The sequence below is a fragment of the Danio rerio genome, chromosome 8 (genome assembly GCF_052040795.2).
Source record: "Danio rerio strain M-AB ecotype USA chromosome 8, GRCz13ab, whole genome shotgun sequence".
Classification (NCBI taxonomy): Eukaryota; Metazoa; Chordata; class Actinopteri; order Cypriniformes; family Danionidae; genus Danio; species Danio rerio.
In genome coordinates this window covers 20,144,740-20,167,733 of record NC_141028.1, presented here as the reverse complement: position 1 = coordinate 20,167,733, position 22,994 = coordinate 20,144,740, and the positions used below count along the sequence as shown (strand labels likewise).

The window sequence follows — 22,994 nt, the reverse complement described above, 5'->3', positions numbered from 1 at the left end:
TACCAGTAATTAGAAACAAAATCATGTATTTTTCTTTAAAAAAAATACTACATACAGTCAATCGTGATAAATTGTAAATAACTCCTTCAAATAAATGCAAAGAAATATTAAACACTAAAATGACACTAAACTAAATTATTCTTTTGACTAGAAAGAAAAATTTTAACCAATCAGTTTACAGTGTACTAATGGCCTGTTTATCTGGGCTTTACTGCCGATAATGGTCAGAAATGTTGGACCATTATTGCCTTTTTAGCATATCAGTAGAGGACACAAACCAGCCAGACAGTAATGTGTGTATTGTGGAATGGGCTAAATCTAAAAAATAGAGTCAGCATGCTTGTGTTTGCTTTATAATTTAGCAAGGTAAAACAAAGCTTTGTCTCCTATTTTGAATCATCAGGCAGAAATGTTTGTAAAATAGTATGTATTATGTAACACTCATAGTAAATATAACACACATACACACACAAACACTGCAGAGTACTATATACTTTGTCAAATAAAATACAAACCTTTAAGTATATATTTGCTTATTTAATTGAAGTATGACTTGAACGATTTTTATTTTTGTGCAATGATTCGTATGTAGATAGATTTGACAGCTACTGTTATTGGCCACGTGAAAAACCTTCAGATGTAATTTACTTTTGTTTAGACGCTGACTAAAAACAAGTTTTGAAGTGTTTTGATGTTTATGTGTTATCTACATTTTCAGGGTTAAACTACATATTTGTACGAAGAGTTTGAGTCAATATTGTGAAAATTGCACATTTAACTTAAACAGTTAATTTACGAATTGTGAAAATGTTTATATTATACAGAGTAATGTGTTATGCATTTATGACCAAATAAATATAAACAGTTTAAATACAAGTAAAATAATAAGTAATAGCCCTAAGGTAACTTTTTGTTTGAATTTGTGTATTTTTCATATATTTTTTGCTTGTATTCTTGCCATGATAAACATATATGTTTATATAGCAACCCATGTTCTGTTGTCATTAATATGTTAATAAACTTTAGGTAGAACTGTCAGAGATATAAACACAAAAGCAAGTGATGCAACAAAGTTTGAAAATAAAAAAATCTTAAATGATTATAAAAATTGTTTAAAATAACAATAATTAAAAAAAAATCTTGAACGACATTTATGATAAATATATATGATTATTAATGACTTCTCTATTTATCTGTCTGATTTTCCAGGGGTTTTCTTTTGACAACCACCTGACATTGTAAAGAATATGTCAACAGCGGACGCGTCATAAAAGGCTCGTCTGTATGTTGCGCACGCTGTCAGCAGAGGTTCACGATGCTGCGCCAGGAGAAAGTATAAATCAGCCTTTAGTATTGAGCGGCACATGTTTGGATGACTTTATATTTACTAATAGTTCCCTTTTTCAATATCTCTGTAAGAACAGTGTTGATAATTATTGAAAAAGAAAACAGTTATTGCCTTAAAACATAAAAAGTAACTGTAAAAACTGTAAAAAGACTGAATATATATTAATTATAAAAATAAAAAAAACACAGTAATTGCCTTAAAACGTACACTGTAAAAATACTTGAGAGATTTTTTTATAAACATTCCGAAATTGGGCAAATTATAAAAAATATATTTTTTGTATGTTTTATTTGTATGCTTTATATCTATTACATGTATTACTTTCAATGTCAAGCCTAAAATATTTGCAGGTAGAACTTATTTAGCATTAAATGTTTCTATCAGAATATTTAATAATAAGTAAAGGTTTAAATCTTCATCTTTAAACAAAAAATATATTAGTGTGGCCAAAGTTTGTCCTAAAGTTTAACATTAAATAAAGTTAGATTATGATTAAAATTCAGTGTTCCAGCTAAGGTCCCCTGTTGGATAGGTAAACGCCGCTCAGAGCTTCAGGTCCCCACTTGGTGTGTGTTTTAGTAAAAATACAGTAACATTCACTGAGAAATAGATCAAATGTGTGTGTGCTCATTTAAATTGGGCAGTGTATATATTTAGGTGTTCTGAAATATCTTAGAGATTTGGCCAAAGTTCTGGATTGAGTTTTTGTCAGTTTGTTCTGTTTCTTCATGTATTTCCAGACAGACTGGAGCATGACCAAACTGACATTAATCTAAAGCAGATGTTTTTGATGATGTTCATTGGCAGCTTTATTATGAAAGCAGTTTCCACAGTCCACACTGCAACACGAAAATGCCATTGTCATATTTTTCATAAATAAATGATAAATATCCATTTTTCATTTCCTAAAAATGCCATCTCAGTGTGGAAAGAAGGCCGAAACAAATATGTGTTTTAAACAAAAAATATATTAGTGTGGCCAAAGTTTGTCCTAAAGTTTAACATTAAATAAAGTTAGATTATGATTAAAAATTCAGTGTTCCAGCTAAGGTCCCCTGTTGGATAGGTAAACGCCGCCCAGTGCTTCAGGTCCCCACTTGGTGTGTGTTTTAGTAAAAATGCAGTAACATTCACTGAGAAATAGATCAAATGTGTGTGTGCTCATTTAAATTGGGCAGTGTATACATTTAGGTGTTTTGAAACATCCTAGAGATGTGGACTAATAAGTTGACTTAATTCCTTCATGTTTTCCCAACACAACTCTGTTGTGTGGAACCCAGCATTTTACAGTGATGGATAAATTGTAAATAAATCAGATTTCATTCCTATTCCTTGAATAAATGTTAAAAAATGCAAATATTCTGACACTACACACAACTGGGTAATTTAGTTCCTCACTTCACAACAAAACCTTTGAAACCCTTGAAAAAAAACAGTATTCAGCAGTAAAACAAATATTGAGTTTTGAGCTCCAAAATCTTTATGTTGTGTTTGTGATGCTGAGAAATGACGAATAAATGAAACATCGTTCTTAACCAGCCTAGCTTAGATAGTATGGAGCAACACATGTTCAGATGACTTTATATTTACTAATATTTCACTTGTTGAATATCTCTGAAACAACAGTGTTGATAATTATTTAAAAAACAGCAATTGCCTTAAAACATACACTGTAAAAATACTTAAAATAATAAAAAACATACCAGCTTACCAGTAATTAGAAACAAAATCATGTATTTTTCTTTAAAAAAAATACTACATACAGTCAATCGTGATAAATTGTAAATAACTCCTTCAAATAAATGCAAAGAAATATTAAACACTAAAATGACACTAAACTAAATTATTCTTTTGACTAGAAAGAAAAATTTTAACCAATCAGTTTACAGTGTACTAATGGCCTGTTTATCTGGGCTTTACTGCCGATAATGGTCAGAAATGTTGGACCATTATTGCCTTTTTAGCATATCAGTAGAGGACACAAACCAGCCAGACAGTAATGTGTGTATTGTGGAATGGGCTAAATCTAAAAAATAGAGTCAGCATGCTTGTGTTTGCTTTATAATTTAGCAAGGTAAAACAAAGCTTTGTCTCCTATTTTGAATCATCAGGCAGAAATGTTTGTAAAATAGTATGTATTATGTAACACTCATAGTAAATATAACACACATACACACACAAACACTGCAGAGTACTATATACTTTGTCAAATAAAATACAAACCTTTAAGTATATATTTGCTTATTTAATTGAAGTATGACTTGAACGATTTTTATTTTTGTGCAATGATTCGTATGTAGATAGATTTGACAGCTACTGTTATTGGCCACGTGAAAAACCTTCAGATGTAATTTACTTTTGTTTAGACGCTGACTAAAAACAAGTTTTGAAGTGTTTTGATGTTTATGTGTTATCTACATTTTCAGGGTTAAACTACATATTTGTACGAAGAGTTTGAGTCAATATTGTGAAAATTGCACATTTAACTTAAACAGTTAATTTACGAATTGTGAAAATGTTTATATTATACAGAGTAATGTGTTATGCATTTATGACCAAATAAATATAAACAGTTTAAATACAAGTAAAATAATAAGTAATAGCCCTAAGGTAACTTTTTGTTTGAATTTGTGTATTTTTCATATATTTTTTGCTTGTATTCTTGCCATGATAAACATATATGTTTATATAGCAACCCATGTTCTGTTGTCATTAATATGTTAATAAACTTTAGGTAGAACTGTCAGAGATATAAACACAAAAGCAAGTGATGCAACAAAGTTTGAAAATAAAAAAATCTTAAATGATTATAAAAATTGTTTAAAATAACAATAATTAAAAAAAAATCTTGAACGACATTTATGATAAATATATATGATTATTAATGACTTCTCTATTTATCTGTCTGATTTTCCAGGGGTTTTCTTTTGACAACCACCTGACATTGTAAAGAATATGTCAACAGCGGACGCGTCATAAAAGGCTCGTCTGTATGTTGCGCACGCTGTCAGCAGAGGTTCACGATGCTGCGCCAGGAGAAAGTATAAATCAGCCTTTAGTATTGAGCGGCACATGTTTGGATGACTTTATATTTACTAATAGTTCCCTTTTTCAATATCTCTGTAAGAACAGTGTTGATAATTATTGAAAAAGAAAACAGTTATTGCCTTAAAACATAAAAAGTAACTGTAAAAACTGTAAAAAGACTGAATATATATTAATTATAAAAATAAAAAAAACACAGTAATTGCCTTAAAACGTACACTGTAAAAATACTTGAGAGATTTTTTTATAAACATTCCGAAATTGGGCAAATTATAAAAAATATATTTTTTGTATGTTTTATTTGTATGCTTTATATCTATTACATGTATTACTTTCAATGTCAAGCCTAAAATATTTGCAGGTAGAACTTATTTAGCATTAAATGTTTCTATCAGAATATTTAATAATAAGTAAAGGTTTAAATCTTCATCTTTAAACAAAAAATATATTAGTGTGGCCAAAGTTTGTCCTAAAGTTTAACATTAAATAAAGTTAGATTATGATTAAAATTCAGTGTTCCAGCTAAGGTCCCCTGTTGGATAGGTAAACGCCGCTCAGAGCTTCAGGTCCCCACTTGGTGTGTGTTTTAGTAAAAATACAGTAACATTCACTGAGAAATAGATCAAATGTGTGTGTGCTCATTTAAATTGGGCAGTGTATATATTTAGGTGTTCTGAAATATCTTAGAGATTTGGCCAAAGTTCTGGATTGAGTTTTTGTCAGTTTGTTCTGTTTCTTCATGTATTTCCAGACAGACTGGAGCATGACCAAACTGACATTAATCTAAAGCAGATGTTTTTGATGATGTTCATTGGCAGCTTTATTATGAAAGCAGTTTCCACAGTCCACACTGCAACACGAAAATGCCATTGTCATATTTTTCATAAATAAATGATAAATATCCATTTTTCATTTCCTAAAAATGCCATCTCAGTGTGGAAAGAAGGCCGAAACAAATATGTGTTTTAAACAAAAAATATATTAGTGTGGCCAAAGTTTGTCCTAAAGTTTAACATTAAATAAAGTTAGATTATGATTAAAAATTCAGTGTTCCAGCTAAGGTCCCCTGTTGGATAGGTAAACGCCGCCCAGTGCTTCAGGTCCCCACTTGGTGTGTGTTTTAGTAAAAATGCAGTAACATTCACTGAGAAATAGATCAAATGTGTGTGTGCTCATTTAAATTGGGCAGTGTATACATTTAGGTGTTTTGAAACATCCTAGAGATGTGGACTAATAAGTTGACTTAATTCCTTCATGTTTTCCCAACACAACTCTGTTGTGTGGAACCCAGCATTTTACAGTGATGGATAAATTGTAAATAAATCAGATTTCATTCCTATTCCTTGAATAAATGTTAAAAAATGCAAATATTCTGACACTACACACAACTGGGTAATTTAGTTCCTCACTTCACAACAAAACCTTTGAAACCCTTGAAAAAAAACAGTATTCAGCAGTAAAACAAATATTGAGTTTTGAGCTCCAAAATCTTTATGTTGTGTTTGTGATGCTGAGAAATGACGAATAAATGAAACATCGTTCTTAACCAGCCTAGCTTAGATAGTATGGAGCAACACATGTTCAGATGACTTTATATTTACTAATATTTCACTTGTTGAATATCTCTGAAACAACAGTGTTGATAATTATTTAAAAAACAGCAATTGCCTTAAAACATACACTGTAAAAATACTTAAAATAATAAAAAACATACCAGCTTACCAGTAATTAGAAACAAAATCATGTATTTTTCTTTAAAAAAAATACTACATACAGTCAATCGTGATAAATTGTAAATAACTCCTTCAAATAAATGCAAAGAAATATTAAACACTAAAATGACACTAAACTAAATTATTCTTTTGACTAGAAAGAAAAATTTTAACCAATCAGTTTACAGTGTACTAATGGCCTGTTTATCTGGGCTTTACTGCCGATAATGGTCAGAAATGTTGGACCATTATTGCCTTTTTAGCATATCAGTAGAGGACACAAACCAGCCAGACAGTAATGTGTGTATTGTGGAATGGGCTAAATCTAAAAAATAGAGTCAGCATGCTTGTGTTTGCTTTATAATTTAGCAAGGTAAAACAAAGCTTTGTCTCCTATTTTGAATCATCAGGCAGAAATGTTTGTAAAATAGTATGTATTATGTAACACTCATAGTAAATATAACACACATACACACACAAACACTGCAGAGTACTATATACTTTGTCAAATAAAATACAAACCTTTAAGTATATATTTGCTTATTTAATTGAAGTATGACTTGAACGATTTTTATTTTTGTGCAATGATTCGTATGTAGATAGATTTGACAGCTACTGTTATTGGCCACGTGAAAAACCTTCAGATGTAATTTACTTTTGTTTAGACGCTGACTAAAAACAAGTTTTGAAGTGTTTTGATGTTTATGTGTTATCTACATTTTCAGGGTTAAACTACATATTTGTACGAAGAGTTTGAGTCAATATTGTGAAAATTGCACATTTAACTTAAACAGTTAATTTACGAATTGTGAAAATGTTTATATTATACAGAGTAATGTGTTATGCATTTATGACCAAATAAATATAAACAGTTTAAATACAAGTAAAATAATAAGTAATAGCCCTAAGGTAACTTTTTGTTTGAATTTGTGTATTTTTCATATATTTTTTGCTTGTATTCTTGCCATGATAAACATATATGTTTATATAGCAACCCATGTTCTGTTGTCATTAATATGTTAATAAACTTTAGGTAGAACTGTCAGAGATATAAACACAAAAGCAAGTGATGCAACAAAGTTTGAAAATAAAAAAATCTTAAATGATTATAAAAATTGTTTAAAATAACAATAATTAAAAAAAAATCTTGAACGACATTTATGATAAATATATATGATTATTAATGACTTCTCTATTTATCTGTCTGATTTTCCAGGGGTTTTCTTTTGACAACCACCTGACATTGTAAAGAATATGTCAACAGCGGACGCGTCATAAAAGGCTCGTCTGTATGTTGCGCACGCTGTCAGCAGAGGTTCACGATGCTGCGCCAGGAGAAAGTATAAATCAGCCTTTAGTATTGAGCGGCACATGTTTGGATGACTTTATATTTACTAATAGTTCCCTTTTTCAATATCTCTGTAAGAACAGTGTTGATAATTATTGAAAAAGAAAACAGTTATTGCCTTAAAACATAAAAAGTAACTGTAAAAACTGTAAAAAGACTGAATATATATTAATTATAAAAATAAAAAAAACACAGTAATTGCCTTAAAACGTACACTGTAAAAATACTTGAGAGATTTTTTTATAAACATTCCGAAATTGGGCAAATTATAAAAAATATATTTTTTGTATGTTTTATTTGTATGCTTTATATCTATTACATGTATTACTTTCAATGTCAAGCCTAAAATATTTGCAGGTAGAACTTATTTAGCATTAAATGTTTCTATCAGAATATTTAATAATAAGTAAAGGTTTAAATCTTCATCTTTAAACAAAAAATATATTAGTGTGGCCAAAGTTTGTCCTAAAGTTTAACATTAAATAAAGTTAGATTATGATTAAAATTCAGTGTTCCAGCTAAGGTCCCCTGTTGGATAGGTAAACGCCGCTCAGAGCTTCAGGTCCCCACTTGGTGTGTGTTTTAGTAAAAATACAGTAACATTCACTGAGAAATAGATCAAATGTGTGTGTGCTCATTTAAATTGGGCAGTGTATATATTTAGGTGTTCTGAAATATCTTAGAGATTTGGCCAAAGTTCTGGATTGAGTTTTTGTCAGTTTGTTCTGTTTCTTCATGTATTTCCAGACAGACTGGAGCATGACCAAACTGACATTAATCTAAAGCAGATGTTTTTGATGATGTTCATTGGCAGCTTTATTATGAAAGCAGTTTCCACAGTCCACACTGCAACACGAAAATGCCATTGTCATATTTTTCATAAATAAATGATAAATATCCATTTTTCATTTCCTAAAAATGCCATCTCAGTGTGGAAAGAAGGCCGAAACAAATATGTGTTTTAAACAAAAAATATATTAGTGTGGCCAAAGTTTGTCCTAAAGTTTAACATTAAATAAAGTTAGATTATGATTAAAAATTCAGTGTTCCAGCTAAGGTCCCCTGTTGGATAGGTAAACGCCGCCCAGTGCTTCAGGTCCCCACTTGGTGTGTGTTTTAGTAAAAATGCAGTAACATTCACTGAGAAATAGATCAAATGTGTGTGTGCTCATTTAAATTGGGCAGTGTATACATTTAGGTGTTTTGAAACATCCTAGAGATGTGGACTAATAAGTTGACTTAATTCCTTCATGTTTTCCCAACACAACTCTGTTGTGTGGAACCCAGCATTTTACAGTGATGGATAAATTGTAAATAAATCAGATTTCATTCCTATTCCTTGAATAAATGTTAAAAAATGCAAATATTCTGACACTACACACAACTGGGTAATTTAGTTCCTCACTTCACAACAAAACCTTTGAAACCCTTGAAAAAAACAGTATTCAGCAGTAAAACAAATATTGAGTTTTGAGCTCCAAAATCTTTATGTTGTGTTTTTGATGCTGAGAAATGACGAATAAATGAAACATCGTTCTTAACCAGCCTAGCTTAGATAGTATGGAGCAACACATGTTCAGATGACTTTATATTTACTAATATTTCACTTGTTGAATATCTCTGAAACAACAGTGTTGATAATTATTTAAAAAACAGCAATTGCCTTAAAACATACACTGTAAAAATACTTAAAAGAATAAAAAACATACCAGCTTACCAGTAATTAGAAACAAAATCATGTATTTTTCTTTAAAAAAAGAAAAGAAAAAGAAAATACTACATACATCAGTCAATCGTGATAAATTGTAAATAACTCAGACTTTATTCTTATACTTCAAATAAATATAAAAAATTTAATTATTTTGACATTAACCACTAAAATGAAACTGAACACAGTTGGGTAATTTAGTTTCTCACTTCACAACAAAACCTCTGAAACCTGATCAAAAAAAAAACTATTATTTATTTAGCATTTAATGTTTCTTTCAGAATATTTAATAATAAGTAAAGGTTTAATTCTTCAAAAGTTATCATTTAAATAAAGTTAATTAAAGTTAAAAGTTTCAAAAGGTCCCCTGTTGGATAGGTAAACGCCGCTCAGTGCTTCAGGTCCCCACTTGGTGTGTGTTTTAGTAAAAATGCAGTAACATTCACTGAGAAATAGATCAAATGTGTGTGTGCTCATTTAAGTTGGGCAGTGTATATATTTAGGTGTTCTGAAATATCTTAGAGAAAAAGTTTCAAAAAAGTTTCAAAAGGTCCCCTGTTGGATAGGTAAACGCCGCTCAGAGCTTCAGGTCCCCACTTGGTGTGTGTTTTAGTAAAAATACAGTAACATTCACTGAGAAATAGATCAAATGTGTGTGTGCTCATTTAAATTGGGCAGTGTATATATTTAGGTGTTCTGAAATATCTTAGAGATTTGGCCAAAGTTCTGGATTGAGTTTTTGTCAGTTTGTTCTGTTTCTTCATGTATTTCCAGACAGACTGGAGCATGACCAAACTGACATTAATCTAAAGCTGATGTTTTTGATGATGTTCATTGGCAGCTTTATTATGAAAGCAGTTTCCACAGTCCACACTGCAACACGAAAATGCCGTTGTCATATTTTTCATAAATAAATGATAAATATCCATTTTTCATTTCCTAAAAATGCCATCTCAGTGTGGAAAGAAGGCCGAAACAAATATGTGTTTTAAACAAAAAATATATTAGTGTGGCCAAAGTTTGTCCTAAAGTTTAACATTAAATAAAGTTAGATTATGATTAAAAATTCAGTGTTCCAGCTAAGGTCCCCTGTGGGATAGGTAAACGCCGCTCAGAGCTTCAGGTCCCCACTTGGTGTGTGTTTTAGTAAAAATGCAGTAACATTCACTGAGAAATAGATCAAATGTGTGTGTGCTCATTTAAATTGGGCAGTGTATATATTTAGGTGTTTTGAAACATCCTAGAGATGTGGACTAATAAGTTGACTTAATTCCTTCATGTTTTCCCAACACAACTCTGTTGTGTGGAACCCAGCATTTTACAGTGATGGATAAATTGTAAATAAATCAGATTTCATTCCTATTCCTTGAATAAATGTTAAAAAATGCAAATATTCTGACACTACACACAACTGGGTAATTTAGTTCCTCACTTCACAACAAAACCTTTGAAACCCTTGAAAAAAAACAGTATTCAGCAGTAAAACAAATATTGAGTTTTGAGCTCCAAAATCTTTATGTTGTGTTTGTGATGCTGAGAAATGACGAATAAATGAAACATCGTTCTTAACCAGCCTAGCTTAGATAGTATGGAGCAACACATGTTCAGATGACTTCATATTTACTAATATTTCACTTGTTGAATATCTCTGAAACAACAGTGTTGATAATTATTTTATTATACACCAGTTATTGACATCAAAAATACATTGTAAAATTACTTTTAATTGTATATAATTATACAAATTTATATAAAAAACGTATTAAAACTAACAGTAAACAGTTAAAATAATCAAGTAATTTTATTTTGAAAGTTAAGCAAGTCATTTATATATTCATCCATACCTACATACACTACACAACACAGTCAAAAAAGACTGATCAATTCTAAATATACTAAACTAAATTTTTCATTATTGTACACCAAAATAATAAATATGACTAAATACAATTAATGTAACCACTAAAATTACAATAAACAATTTAATTCCTCACTCCACAACAAAACCTTTAAAACCAATTGAAAAAAAACTTTCAATAGAAATAAAATGATTGATTCTTGAGCATCAGAATCTTTGCAGTTCTTGGCAAATTGGAAATAAAACAGGCATTGCTCATATCCAACAGGGGACCAGGGCTCATACTAACTAATTCAATTTTCTTTGTCTACTCTAAGCTCACATTTCTTCACACAAAGTCCAATTTCTGTAAACCACATATTTTATTTAATAGACCAATAAAAGCTGCTGCTTTATTAAGCTTTTTAAATGTATATAGTAATTGTCCTACAGTATTTAGCACAAGAGTGAAATAATAATGGAAATAACTGATATTATTTTGCTTCACTTTAATCTTAGATGTCCTAAATGAGTAAAGTTATATTTGAAGAATTTAGAGGAGTTTAGAAGTTTAAAAGACTCTAGACTAAAAGACTTTAGAAGTGTTAAATCTCCCCCAGAGTCTCTCAGGGCCATCAGCCATTCACAGACAATAGAGAAGTGTGTGTGAATGACGTGTGTGAAACAGCCCGCAGTACCTCCCCCCAGCCTACAGAGACGCTGCTGAGAAGGACTTTACACACACACACACACTTAGGTCCCCTCATGGTCAAAATTAAAAAAACATTACCAAAGGTCTTTTCACTTGATTTTAGCATGTTTTAAGGCATGACCAAGAGGGGACCTGAAACACACACACACACACACACACACACACACACACACACACACACACACACACACACACACACACACACACACACACACACACACACACACACACACACACACACACACACACACACACACACACACACACACACACACACACACACACACACACACACACACACACACACACACACACACACACACACACACACACACACACACACACACACACACACACACACACACACACACACACACACACACACACACACACACACACACACACACACACACACACACACACACACACACACACACACACACACACACACACACACACACACACACACACACACACACACACACACACACACACACACACACACACACACACACACACACACACACACACACACACACACACACACACACACACACACACACACACACACACACACACACACACACACACACACACACACACACACACACACACACACACACACACACACACACACACACACACACACACACACACACACACACACACACACACACACACACACACACACACACACACACACACACACACACACACACACACACACACACACACACACACACACACACACACACACACACACACACACACACACACACACACACACACACACACACACACACACACACACACACACACACACACACACACACACACACACACACACACACACACACACACACACACACACACACACACACACACACACACACACACACACACACACACACACACACACACACACACACACACACACACACACACACACACACACACACACACACACACACACACACACACACACACACACACACACACACACACACACACACACACACACACACACACACACACACACACACACACACACACACACACACACACACACACACACACACACACACACACACACACACACACACACACACACACACACACACACACACACACACACACACACACACACACACACACACACACACACACACACACACACACACACACACACACACACACACACACACACACACACACACACACACACACACACACACACACACACACACACACACACACACACACACACACACACACACACACACACACACACACACACACACACACACACACACACACACACACACACACACACACACACACACACACACACACACACACACACACACACACACACACACACACACACACACACACACACACACACACACACACACACACACACACACACACACACACACACACACACACACACACACACACACACACACACACACACACACACACACACACACACACACACACACACACACACACACACACACACACACACACACACACACACACACACACACACACACACACACACACACACACACACACACACACACACACACACACACACACACACACACACACACACACACACACACACACACACACACACACACACACACACACACACACACACACACACACACACACACACACACACACACACACACACACACACACACACACACACACACACACACACACACACACACACACACACACACACACACACACACACACACACACACACACACACACACACACACACACACACACACACACACACACACACAATTTAGCCTACCCAATTTACCTGCACCACATGTCTTTGGACTGTGGGTGAAACCGGAGCACCCGGAGGAAACCCACGTGAACGCAGGGAGAACATGCAAACTCCACACAGATACACCCACTGAGCCGAGGTTCGAACCAGCGACCAAGCGACCTTCTTGCTGTGAGGCGACAGCACTACCTACTGCACCACTGCTTCGCCCAACACAACACAATAGCGAAAGATGACTTTTCTTTCTAGGACTCCTAAAAAAATAATTGTGTGCAACTGTCCAAAACTGATTAGCTGAAATCAAACCAAAGCACGGATTTCATTTGGTCTTAATACCTTTTTGATGGGTTATTTTTATTATTTTTGATGGCATAGCAGTCAGAATAGAACAAATCAGCTCATGTATGGGACAAATTCTGGACTTTTGTCAGTAAGGGGTGGGTCTTCCAAACCACCCGAACCCCTTCTTGCTATGGGACTGTAAGGTATACCGGATTTTCTATGTTAGATGTAATGTACCCGTTAACTCTGTCAGCCATATTTTAGGAGTTGGAACCTACTTTTTTCTTCTAAAATAAAGGATACTCTCGTTTTGGCCGAGATCAACCCTTATGAAACAAACTGTTAATTTAATGCGTTTACATTATATCATTTACAATAAGTACTCAAATAAAGCAGATAATCTCACTGCTGATTATAAGACTCTAGAATGTATTTGTTGCCATAACCCCCCTTAATCACCTCTTTTAAAAATAAATATCATTTTTAAATGCTTTTTATTAATGTATTAACTAATTGGTTTATTAATTCTTTGCAAGCAAGAATTATTTCATTCTGGAAATCAGTGAGATACTGGAGAATAATATAAGTATACAATATATTATAATCATATATTAAACTTACTTTTTACATTTAAAGTATTGTGTAAAGTTATTTTATTTTATGAATAAAAGTTTCCAATGCTGTCTGCCATGGATCTTCACAAAGAAGACAAAAACAAAACCCATCACGTTCCTCGATACAGTAATGAATACGACACAATCCATATTATGCCCGAGACAATCAATATATTATCCATTCATCTCTCATGTCTTGCTTTATTTCTACATTCATCAGGCTCAATAAGAGATCATCTTCTGATCATTGGCATGTTGATGTGATTGTTTTTGAGCTGCCTCCATCTCTCTGAACACACACACAGTAAAGTGCCACTGACAGTCAACATGCTCTTCTGTCACTCTTACTCAAATCTCATCAAAATGCATCGCCGCCCATAGAAAAGACATTGAAAAACTGGAGACAAGAGCAGGAGAGCTGGAGGAAGGGCAAAACCCGTGCTGATTGAGAAGATGAACACACACACACACACACACACACACACACACACACACACACACAAACAGACGTCTGTCCCTTTCTAAAGGCACATTAAATGCTTGCAGGTCTTGATGGCATATTTATCCACAGCCGCGGGGCATTTGCTTCAAACCTCCACCCTTTCTGCTTGTCTCCTCCATCATCGCAACATCACAAATTACACGCGGTTACATTGTTCCTGACATTTCACAGCCAGTCGAGCTCAAGGCAGTCCTTGTGAGAAAAAAAATCACAGCAAGCTAATAACGCATTTCCTCAGCGTTCGCTATCAGCCGCTCTGAACACATGAAGGATTTCTCCAATAAAGAAATTATAGCTGTAATCTGCTTAGTGACAGAGCTGTGGACAGTAATTGTGTCAAATTGAACTCGGCCCCAGGGTGTGTTCAAGCCTCGCTGCTGTACGGGACTCGAGTGGAGACAGCTTTTTATATAGCGTCGGTCAAAAGTTTGAGATCAGTAAGATGTTATAATGTTTTTAAAAGAAAGCTGTTGTGCTCACCAGGACTGCATTTATTTGATCAAAATATATGATCAGATTGTACAATTTTGTTATAAATGTAAATAATGATTTTATAGCATGTTTTGTTATGGAACATAATTATGAATATGATGTAGTTCATTTACTAATGAATGTGGGTAAATAAATGTAGTGAATGTGATTAATGTATTAAGGAATGTAGTTAAATACATAAAAATTTATACCTTGAAGCTGAATTTTTAGCCTTTCTCCATGTTACATGATCTTTTAGAATGTAATCTGCAATGTTAATTAGATATTATTCTCTGTCCTTCGACTTGATCCTTCCCTGATTTATCAGTGGTCACCACAGCGGAATGAAACACCTCAGATATTACTGGTGCGCAAAAACTTTTTCCTGCTTCATAGTTTTGTGGAAACTTTGAAATGTTTTTTTGAAGGTTCTTTGATAAAAAAGACAATTTAAATTACAGTATTAATTTAAAATAAAATGTCAAATTAATAAAAATAAAAAGTGTTTGCAAGTCTTGAACATTATATTGTTAACTTGGTGAATAAAGTACATGCTTTTAATTACTTTTGAATGGTACTGTAGTAAAGTTTACTCAAAAATATGAAGCAGCCCAACGGTTTTCAACAATCCAGATCATCATATTAGAATGATTTATGAAGAATCATGTGACACTGAAGACTGGAGTAATGATGCTGAAAATGCAGCATTAAATGATGAAATAAATTACATTTTAAACTGTTTTCTATAAAAAAATTTATAAATTGTAATAATATTTCAGTTTTACTGTTTTTACTGTATTTCCTTATCAAATAAATGTAGCCTTTTAGTGCAAAAAAAATATTATTTTTTAAACATTTAACAACGATACTTATTGCTAAATTTCAACTGTTAGTCAGGGTTGCCAGGTTTTTGCAACAAAACCAGCCCAGTGGCCTGTCAAAAACAGCCCAATAATATCAGAGCTTAAATTAAGCCACAGCACATTCAAAAAGTGCATATTTTACATCATAAATGGTTTTGTTTTTTAAATAACATTAGTTAGGACAAAACCGTGATGGCAGAAGTGAACCCTAAACTTGTGAAATAAACTTTTGTAGATATAACTTAACAACAATCCTGGAGAATCCTGCCAATCTGTTACCTAGGAAATGAAAACAGCAGCACCAAGTGTGCATATCCTATTCTGTTTCATCACCCTAGAACAGGTGTTAAAATATCAATTTGGTAGTGCAAACTTAAAAATAAAAAATGAATGCAACCATATAAACATAATTAATGCAGTATGTCAAACCTTTAACCTGCATAATAAAAAACAACCAGCAGGAAGTGGTTAAAAAAGGCCAATTTTTCAACCCTGCTGTTAAGTATATTGTTAACCCTTTGATGCACTACATGGGTCTAAATCTAAGTTATTTTTTTATATCTGTTTTATAGCTTGTGCACCTAAGGGTAAACAGATTTTACTTACATTTTCTTTGCCATACTTCATTTCTTGCATCTTCTGATTCATGTTTAATGGGATAGTGATGTTAATCAGACTCTGGTGTTTACAGTCAGGGTCCTGCTCAGAAGGAGTGTCTCTCCGCCGGGCCGCCTAAGGTACGGATGCTCCAGTGTACTTGTTATATACCGTTTATTTGTCTCAACAGGTCATAATAACCAGTATCTCAATGTCTCTCTCAGTCTCTGTTTTCTATGCACATAAAGAGAGAGGGTTCCTCTTCTGCCTCTTCTCCACGTCCTGCTGATGAGGCTGTGCACTCTGACAGGTACCAGGTGAGCACATGTTATATTATATAAAGCTAATTTAAGTGTGCTTTAGTTATTTCTGGAGAGAACACGTCAGTCAAGTGTTTGTAACAGCACTAGGTACAGTGCTGCCCTCTTCTGGACTGAAATGGAATTGAAAATACCATTTGAAAGAACATTTGGTCGTAATAATAATAATAATAATAATAATAATAATCGCAATAAATTCACATGAATGTTCGCTTTTATAATGTACATTTCCCAAGCTTAGTGTCACTCTGGCATTTTTGTAATTTAGTTTATAATGTGATTAAGATTACAGTATGAGTATTAAAATATATCTCGTTTTCCTTCTCTTTTTTCATTTCAGACATTTTTGCGAGTACGATCGAACAGGCAAACGAGACTGAATGGTATGTTGTCAGTGACTTACATTTCATTCATTCCCTATGCAGGCACATAAACATTCTGACCATATTCATACATCTAATATGAACAGGAGTTAATACATGAATGTCCATGAATGTGCTCTAAAAATGTTGGGTTGCTTGAACGTAAATTTGGGTAAAATATGAACACTTAAAGTCTATAATTCCCAATTAAACATCTCCCTGACCTTTGACCTAGCACCCTCACGAGCAGAGCAGATCATTGATTGACCTTTGACTCTCTGATATGTTAACAGTTAAGGAGCTCTGCTGGTGCCGGTGCTACGCCAAACACAAAGTGAAATCTGGTCATGTTTGGCCTGACTGTGGATTCCCACATGCACCTTCTTGCCCACTTTCTGGTAAGCTGCTCTTCACACACAATACCAAATGTTTTCTTAATGTCACCAAATAGGTCACCAAATTTTTTCAATTTTTTAAATTAGTCATTTTAAAAATTAAAAATGAACCAAAAAGGATTATTATATCATAGTTTACTCACTCTCACTTGTTCCACACTTGTTTTTTTTTTATTTCTGTTGAACACTAAAGAAGATATTTTGAAAAATGTGTAAAACCAGTAGCCATTGACTTTGAAGTCAATAATAATTTGCCAATGGTGGAGTATAATCTAGTTTTTGCTTTGAAATAAGACTATTTTGCTTTTTTTAAAATGAAGAATTCACTTTTTTTTTTACATATTATGTGTGAAAACGACAATATTTTGTTCTTGTTTAGAAAATGCTTCTTGATTTAAGAATTTTTAGATATTTGGGCAAGAAGCAAGACAAAACTCTAGTTAAGAAAAGCATTTTTTGCGATGTCTACAGTAATTTAGTTCCACCATAGCATTGCTATAACATTCTTCAAATATTCCTCAATTGGGTTCAATAGAAAAAAAGAATCTTAACAAAATTTTTAACCACTCAAGGATGAGTAAACACTGAATAATTGTTGATTTTTGGCTGAACTATCCCATAAAATATGCTTCAACTGGGACAATAATCTGAAATTTAAGAACTCGTGAAAAGGTGAAAATGATATATTACATTTATTATATTATATATTACAAGAAAATGAAAACAAGTATAGTTTATTCAGTCTCACTTGTTTCAACCCTGTTTGAGTTTCTTATTTCTGTTGAACATAAAAGAAGATATTTTGAAAAATGTTGAAAACCAGTAACCATTGACTTTGAAGTCAATAATAATTTGCCAATGGTGGAGCAAAATAATCTAGTTTTTGCTTTGAAATTAGACTATTTTGCTTATTTTTAAGTAAAAATTAACTTTTTAAAAACATATTATATGTGAAAACGACAATATTTTGTTCTTGTTTAGAAAATGCTTGTTGATTTAAGAATTTTTAGATATTTGGGCAAGAAGCAAAACAAAACTCTACGTAAGAAAAGCATTTTTTGCGGTGTCTATAGTAATTTAGTTCCACTATAGCATTGCTATAACATTCTTCAAATATTCCTCAATTGTATTCAACAGAAAAAAATCTCTTCAAGGTTTTGAACCACTCAAGGATGAGTAAATGCTAAATAAATGTTGAATTTTGGCTGATCTATCCCTTTAAAAAGGCCTCATCTGGAATACTAATCATAAATCCTTTCAGGGAGCAAATGAGTATGAACTCGTGAGATTGCGAAAATGATATGCTATTTAATGTAACATTACTCCCTTGGCACAGTAAGACAGTGAGTTTTAAGTCTTTGTACTGTGAAATAATGATACTCTGTCATGTTGAGTTTTCAATCATTTATCAGGGCTGTTAATTTTTATGTTATTTCATTAAGATCTAAAAAAGGTGAGCCGGACGATTGGTCACAGCTAATTGATCAGATTCTCTCTCTAATTAACAATCCTTTCTTCGTTGCGGTCAACTTGACTGCGATTGTAACGGCCTCCGCTTTTGTTTCTACTGTCTCTTTGACTGTATTATGAGCTGAGGCTCCTAAAGATTAATGTCCCTTAACATCATTAGCAGCTCAGCAAAACACAGAGGTTTTAATGGAGTGTTGGATCCTGTTCCAGCTTGCTGAATTTTACCTCCTCCTTGTGTGTGTGTGCGTTTTAAAAAATGTGAGATGCAGAGAACACTGGAAAACCTGTATTTATCTTTGTTTTATAATCAGATAAACAGATCAGTCCAATCCCCCTTGCTCTTTATTTATCTTTTCAGGCCATAGAAGCACTTGTGTCTTATCAGTTTGAAACTGTGTTTATTTCCATAAAACTCTACCTCTAAAGAAAAAATCTAATCAGAAACTGTGTATTTAACGCTTCGTAATATTAGATAAGACAATATGAAAAGTGTGAAGCATCATCTTTATTTGTTTATTTCTTTTTTGCAGCACGCATTGGGAAGCTAAAAAGACGGAAAGCAGAAGAAGAGCAGGTATGATGGAAAAAACCTTTCTCTCCCGAAGTCTGTGTGTCCTGTAGATCTGCTTTTACTGGCAGCTCTCAGACTGTCTGTGATGTCTGTGCTTGAGTGACAGGCGGCGTAAGACGTGCCGTCCGCTGTCCTCTTCTGCTAACTCAGCCGTATAATGTAGAAGACAGGTAGACGTGGCCAGGAGGATCAAACAAACTATAAACCTGCATGTGAAATGTTGTTTCTTTTATTTCCCGTTTCTTTACGCAGTGACCTAATGTCAAGAGGGAATTCAGGGCAGGTAGCAGATGAAAGTGCTGTCTTGAGGCTGGTGGAGACATTTTCTCCAGAGATACTGATATGTATGTGTGTGTGTGTTTTACAGAGAGACGGCATGTGTGTTGTTGAAGATGGCTCCGTGATCTCAGCCGGAAGGGAGTTTGAATGGGCTGAGCAGAGAAGAATACAGATGGTTTCTGTTCTCAGAGGCTTCAGAGGTATAAAACACACAAAAACGTAATTGAACTATGAGCCAAATGTACAGACGCAGCCATAAATTACAATCTGTGTACGTAAGGAATCCGACTCGAGTCAGATATGAGATTAGAAAAAGATATATATAACGTTTATTATAATGGAGTTTTGTTCCATCATGTTTTTTTTTATTTCAAACATTTGACATTTTTCTTGCAATTGCATGTTAATATACACTCACTGGCCACCTTATTAGGCACACCTTACTCGTACCAGGTTGGATCCCTTTTTGCCTTCAGAACTGCCTTAATCCTTCGGCATAGATTTAATAAGGTACTGGAAAAATTCCTTAAAAGATTTTGGTCCATATTGACATGATAGCATCACACAGTTGCTGCAGATTTGTTGGCTGCACATCCATGATGCGAATCTGCCGTTCCACCACATTCCAAAGGTCCAAAGGTGCTCTATTGGATTGAGATCTGGTGACTGTGGAGGTCATATGAGTACAGTGGACTCATTGTCATGTTCAAGAAACCAGTCTGAGAAAATTCACGCTTTATGACATGACACGTTTTTTTGCTGGAGGTAGCCATCAGAAGATGGAGACACTGTGGTCATAAAGGGATGGACATGGTCAGCAACAATACTCAACTAGGCTGTGGTGTTGACACGATTCTCAGTTGGTACTAATGGGCCCAAATGTGCCAAGAAAGTATCCCCCACAACATTACACCACCACCAGCCTGAACCGTTGGTACATGGCAAAATAGATCCATGCTTTCATGTTTATGACACCAAATTCTGACCCTACCATCCGAATGTCACAGCAGAAATCGAGACTCATCAGACCAGGCATAATTTTTCCAGTCTTCTGTTGTACAATTTTGTTGATCCTGTATAAATTGTAGCCTCAGTTTCCTGTTCTTAGCTGACAGGCGTGACACCCGGTGTGGTGTTCTGCTTCTGTAGCCCATCCGCCTCATGGTTGGATGTGTTGTGCGTTCAGAGATGCTCTTCTGCACACCTTGGTTGAATCCTTGAGTGGTTTCTATCAGCTGGAACCAGTCTGGCCATTCTCCTCTGACCTCTGGCATCACAAGGCATTTGCGCCCACAGGACTGGATTTTTTTTTTTTTTCGGACCATTCTCTGTAAACCCTAGAGATGGTTGTTGCCTGAAAATCAAAGTTGATAAGCAGTTTATGAAATACTTAAACCAGCCCGTCTGGCACCAACAAATATGCCACGTTCAAAGTAACTTAAATCCCTGTTCTTCTCCTTTCTGATGCTTGGTTTGAACTGCAGCAGATCGACTTGACCATGTCTACATGCCAATTCTGCCATTGCTGCCATTTGATTGGCTGATTAAAAATTTGCATTATCGAGCAGTTGGACGGGTATACCTAATAAAGTGGCCAGTGAGTGTATATCGGTTTACGTTTTTCTGAGACTAGCAAGTTTGTACATCAAACTTTAAAGTAAGAATCTAGCTGCTGCTACATTTTCATTGCAATTCTGAGCAAAGAAAAATGTCAAAATCGTAAAATGTAGCCTTGAAACTGTAATTTTGAAGTCAGAATTGTAAAAAAAACTAATTCAGATTTGAGAGAAAACCTATAGACTTGAGATTGCAAGTTCCTCTCAAAAACTGTGAAAAGTAACATCAGAATTCAGAAAAAAAGGCATTACAAGCTCAATCCCCAAAAAGACAAAAAAAAAAATACTGTAATGTATTGATGAACAGTCAAATAAAACACATATTTTATCCAATCTATCTGTTTATACGTGTTCATGTTTTAAATTTAGCAGTAAGCTTAGTGATTAGCTAAAGCAAATTAATAGTTTATTGAAATCAAAAGCAAGTGGCATCAGTTTGTAGTCACAATCCCTCTCTTGTGAGGTTCAGTGATTGTCAGTGTAATCAGAAAAGCAGCTCACTTGGTTTGGCAACAGTGCAGTGTGTGTGTGTTTGTGATAGTTTCACAACAGACACGTGAGGTAATGGAAGTGGTGTTAACCTTTTGAGAAGGAGATTACTGTAAAATCGCTTAACCAGGGGTCAGAAACAGAAACAGAGCGGATCACAGAGGTCGCACAGACCTTTATGTCCTCATAGGCACTTTTCATTTTTTTTTTTTTACCACTTTGCAGTTCATCAGTTGTGCACCTAAATCTCTTTTTGAAATACACACTGTCACATACATGCAATACATCCTCTGTTGTTCTGTTAAAACGCTGTTTTACATTATGCTCCTATCAAATGTCTTCAGGTTTGGTGAGCAGCACACTGAAAGAGCACCAGGATAGTGATGCAGATCTGGATGTAGACGGCGATGATACTTTGGAGTATGGAAAAGTGCAGTATCCTTTTTACAGTATGCTGTCGGAATGGCACAAGCAAAATGCATGTATCTGTTTTTTTCATTCAAGCATATGTAATAAGAAGAAATGTTTCCTCAGCAAATGATCTCAGATACACAGAGGCGGATGTGATTCCCTGCTCAGGAAATGAAGCCAGAGATGCAGAGGAGAGGCAAGCGTTAAGAGGAGCCATTTTAAAGTA

General features: G+C 34.4%; 1 protein-coding gene and 1 long non-coding RNA gene across 7 annotated transcripts in view; one reads left to right on the top strand and one right to left on the bottom strand.

The window, feature by feature from the left end:
* LOC147842616 (uncharacterized) overlaps window positions 1–22,994 on the bottom strand; it is a 1,013,036-nt gene that overhangs the window by 270,007 nt on the left and 720,035 nt on the right. The gene's annotated exons all lie outside the window — the stretch shown is intronic.
* The window catches only part of rnf220b (ring finger protein 220b), a 147,393-nt gene that overhangs the window by 110,517 nt on the left and 13,882 nt on the right, over window positions 1–22,994 (top strand). For 3 of the 6 annotated variants that reach the window (XM_087264475.1, XM_087264474.1, XM_087264478.1), the window contains 8 exons: window positions 16,950–16,995; window positions 17,080–17,172; window positions 17,516–17,558; window positions 17,831–17,935; window positions 19,933–19,976; window positions 20,341–20,452; window positions 22,702–22,792; window positions 22,905–22,991. In XM_087264475.1, coding sequence (XP_087120601.1) covers window positions 16,950–16,995; window positions 17,080–17,172; window positions 17,516–17,558; window positions 17,831–17,935; window positions 19,933–19,976; window positions 20,341–20,452; window positions 22,702–22,792; window positions 22,905–22,991 — 621 coding nt within the window. The remainder of the gene's footprint in view (window positions 1–16,949; window positions 16,996–17,079; window positions 17,173–17,515; window positions 17,559–17,830; window positions 17,936–19,932; window positions 19,977–20,340; window positions 20,453–22,701; window positions 22,793–22,904; window positions 22,992–22,994) is intronic. The other 3 variants (XM_087264476.1, XM_087264477.1, XM_087264479.1) reach the window with 1 other exon arrangement.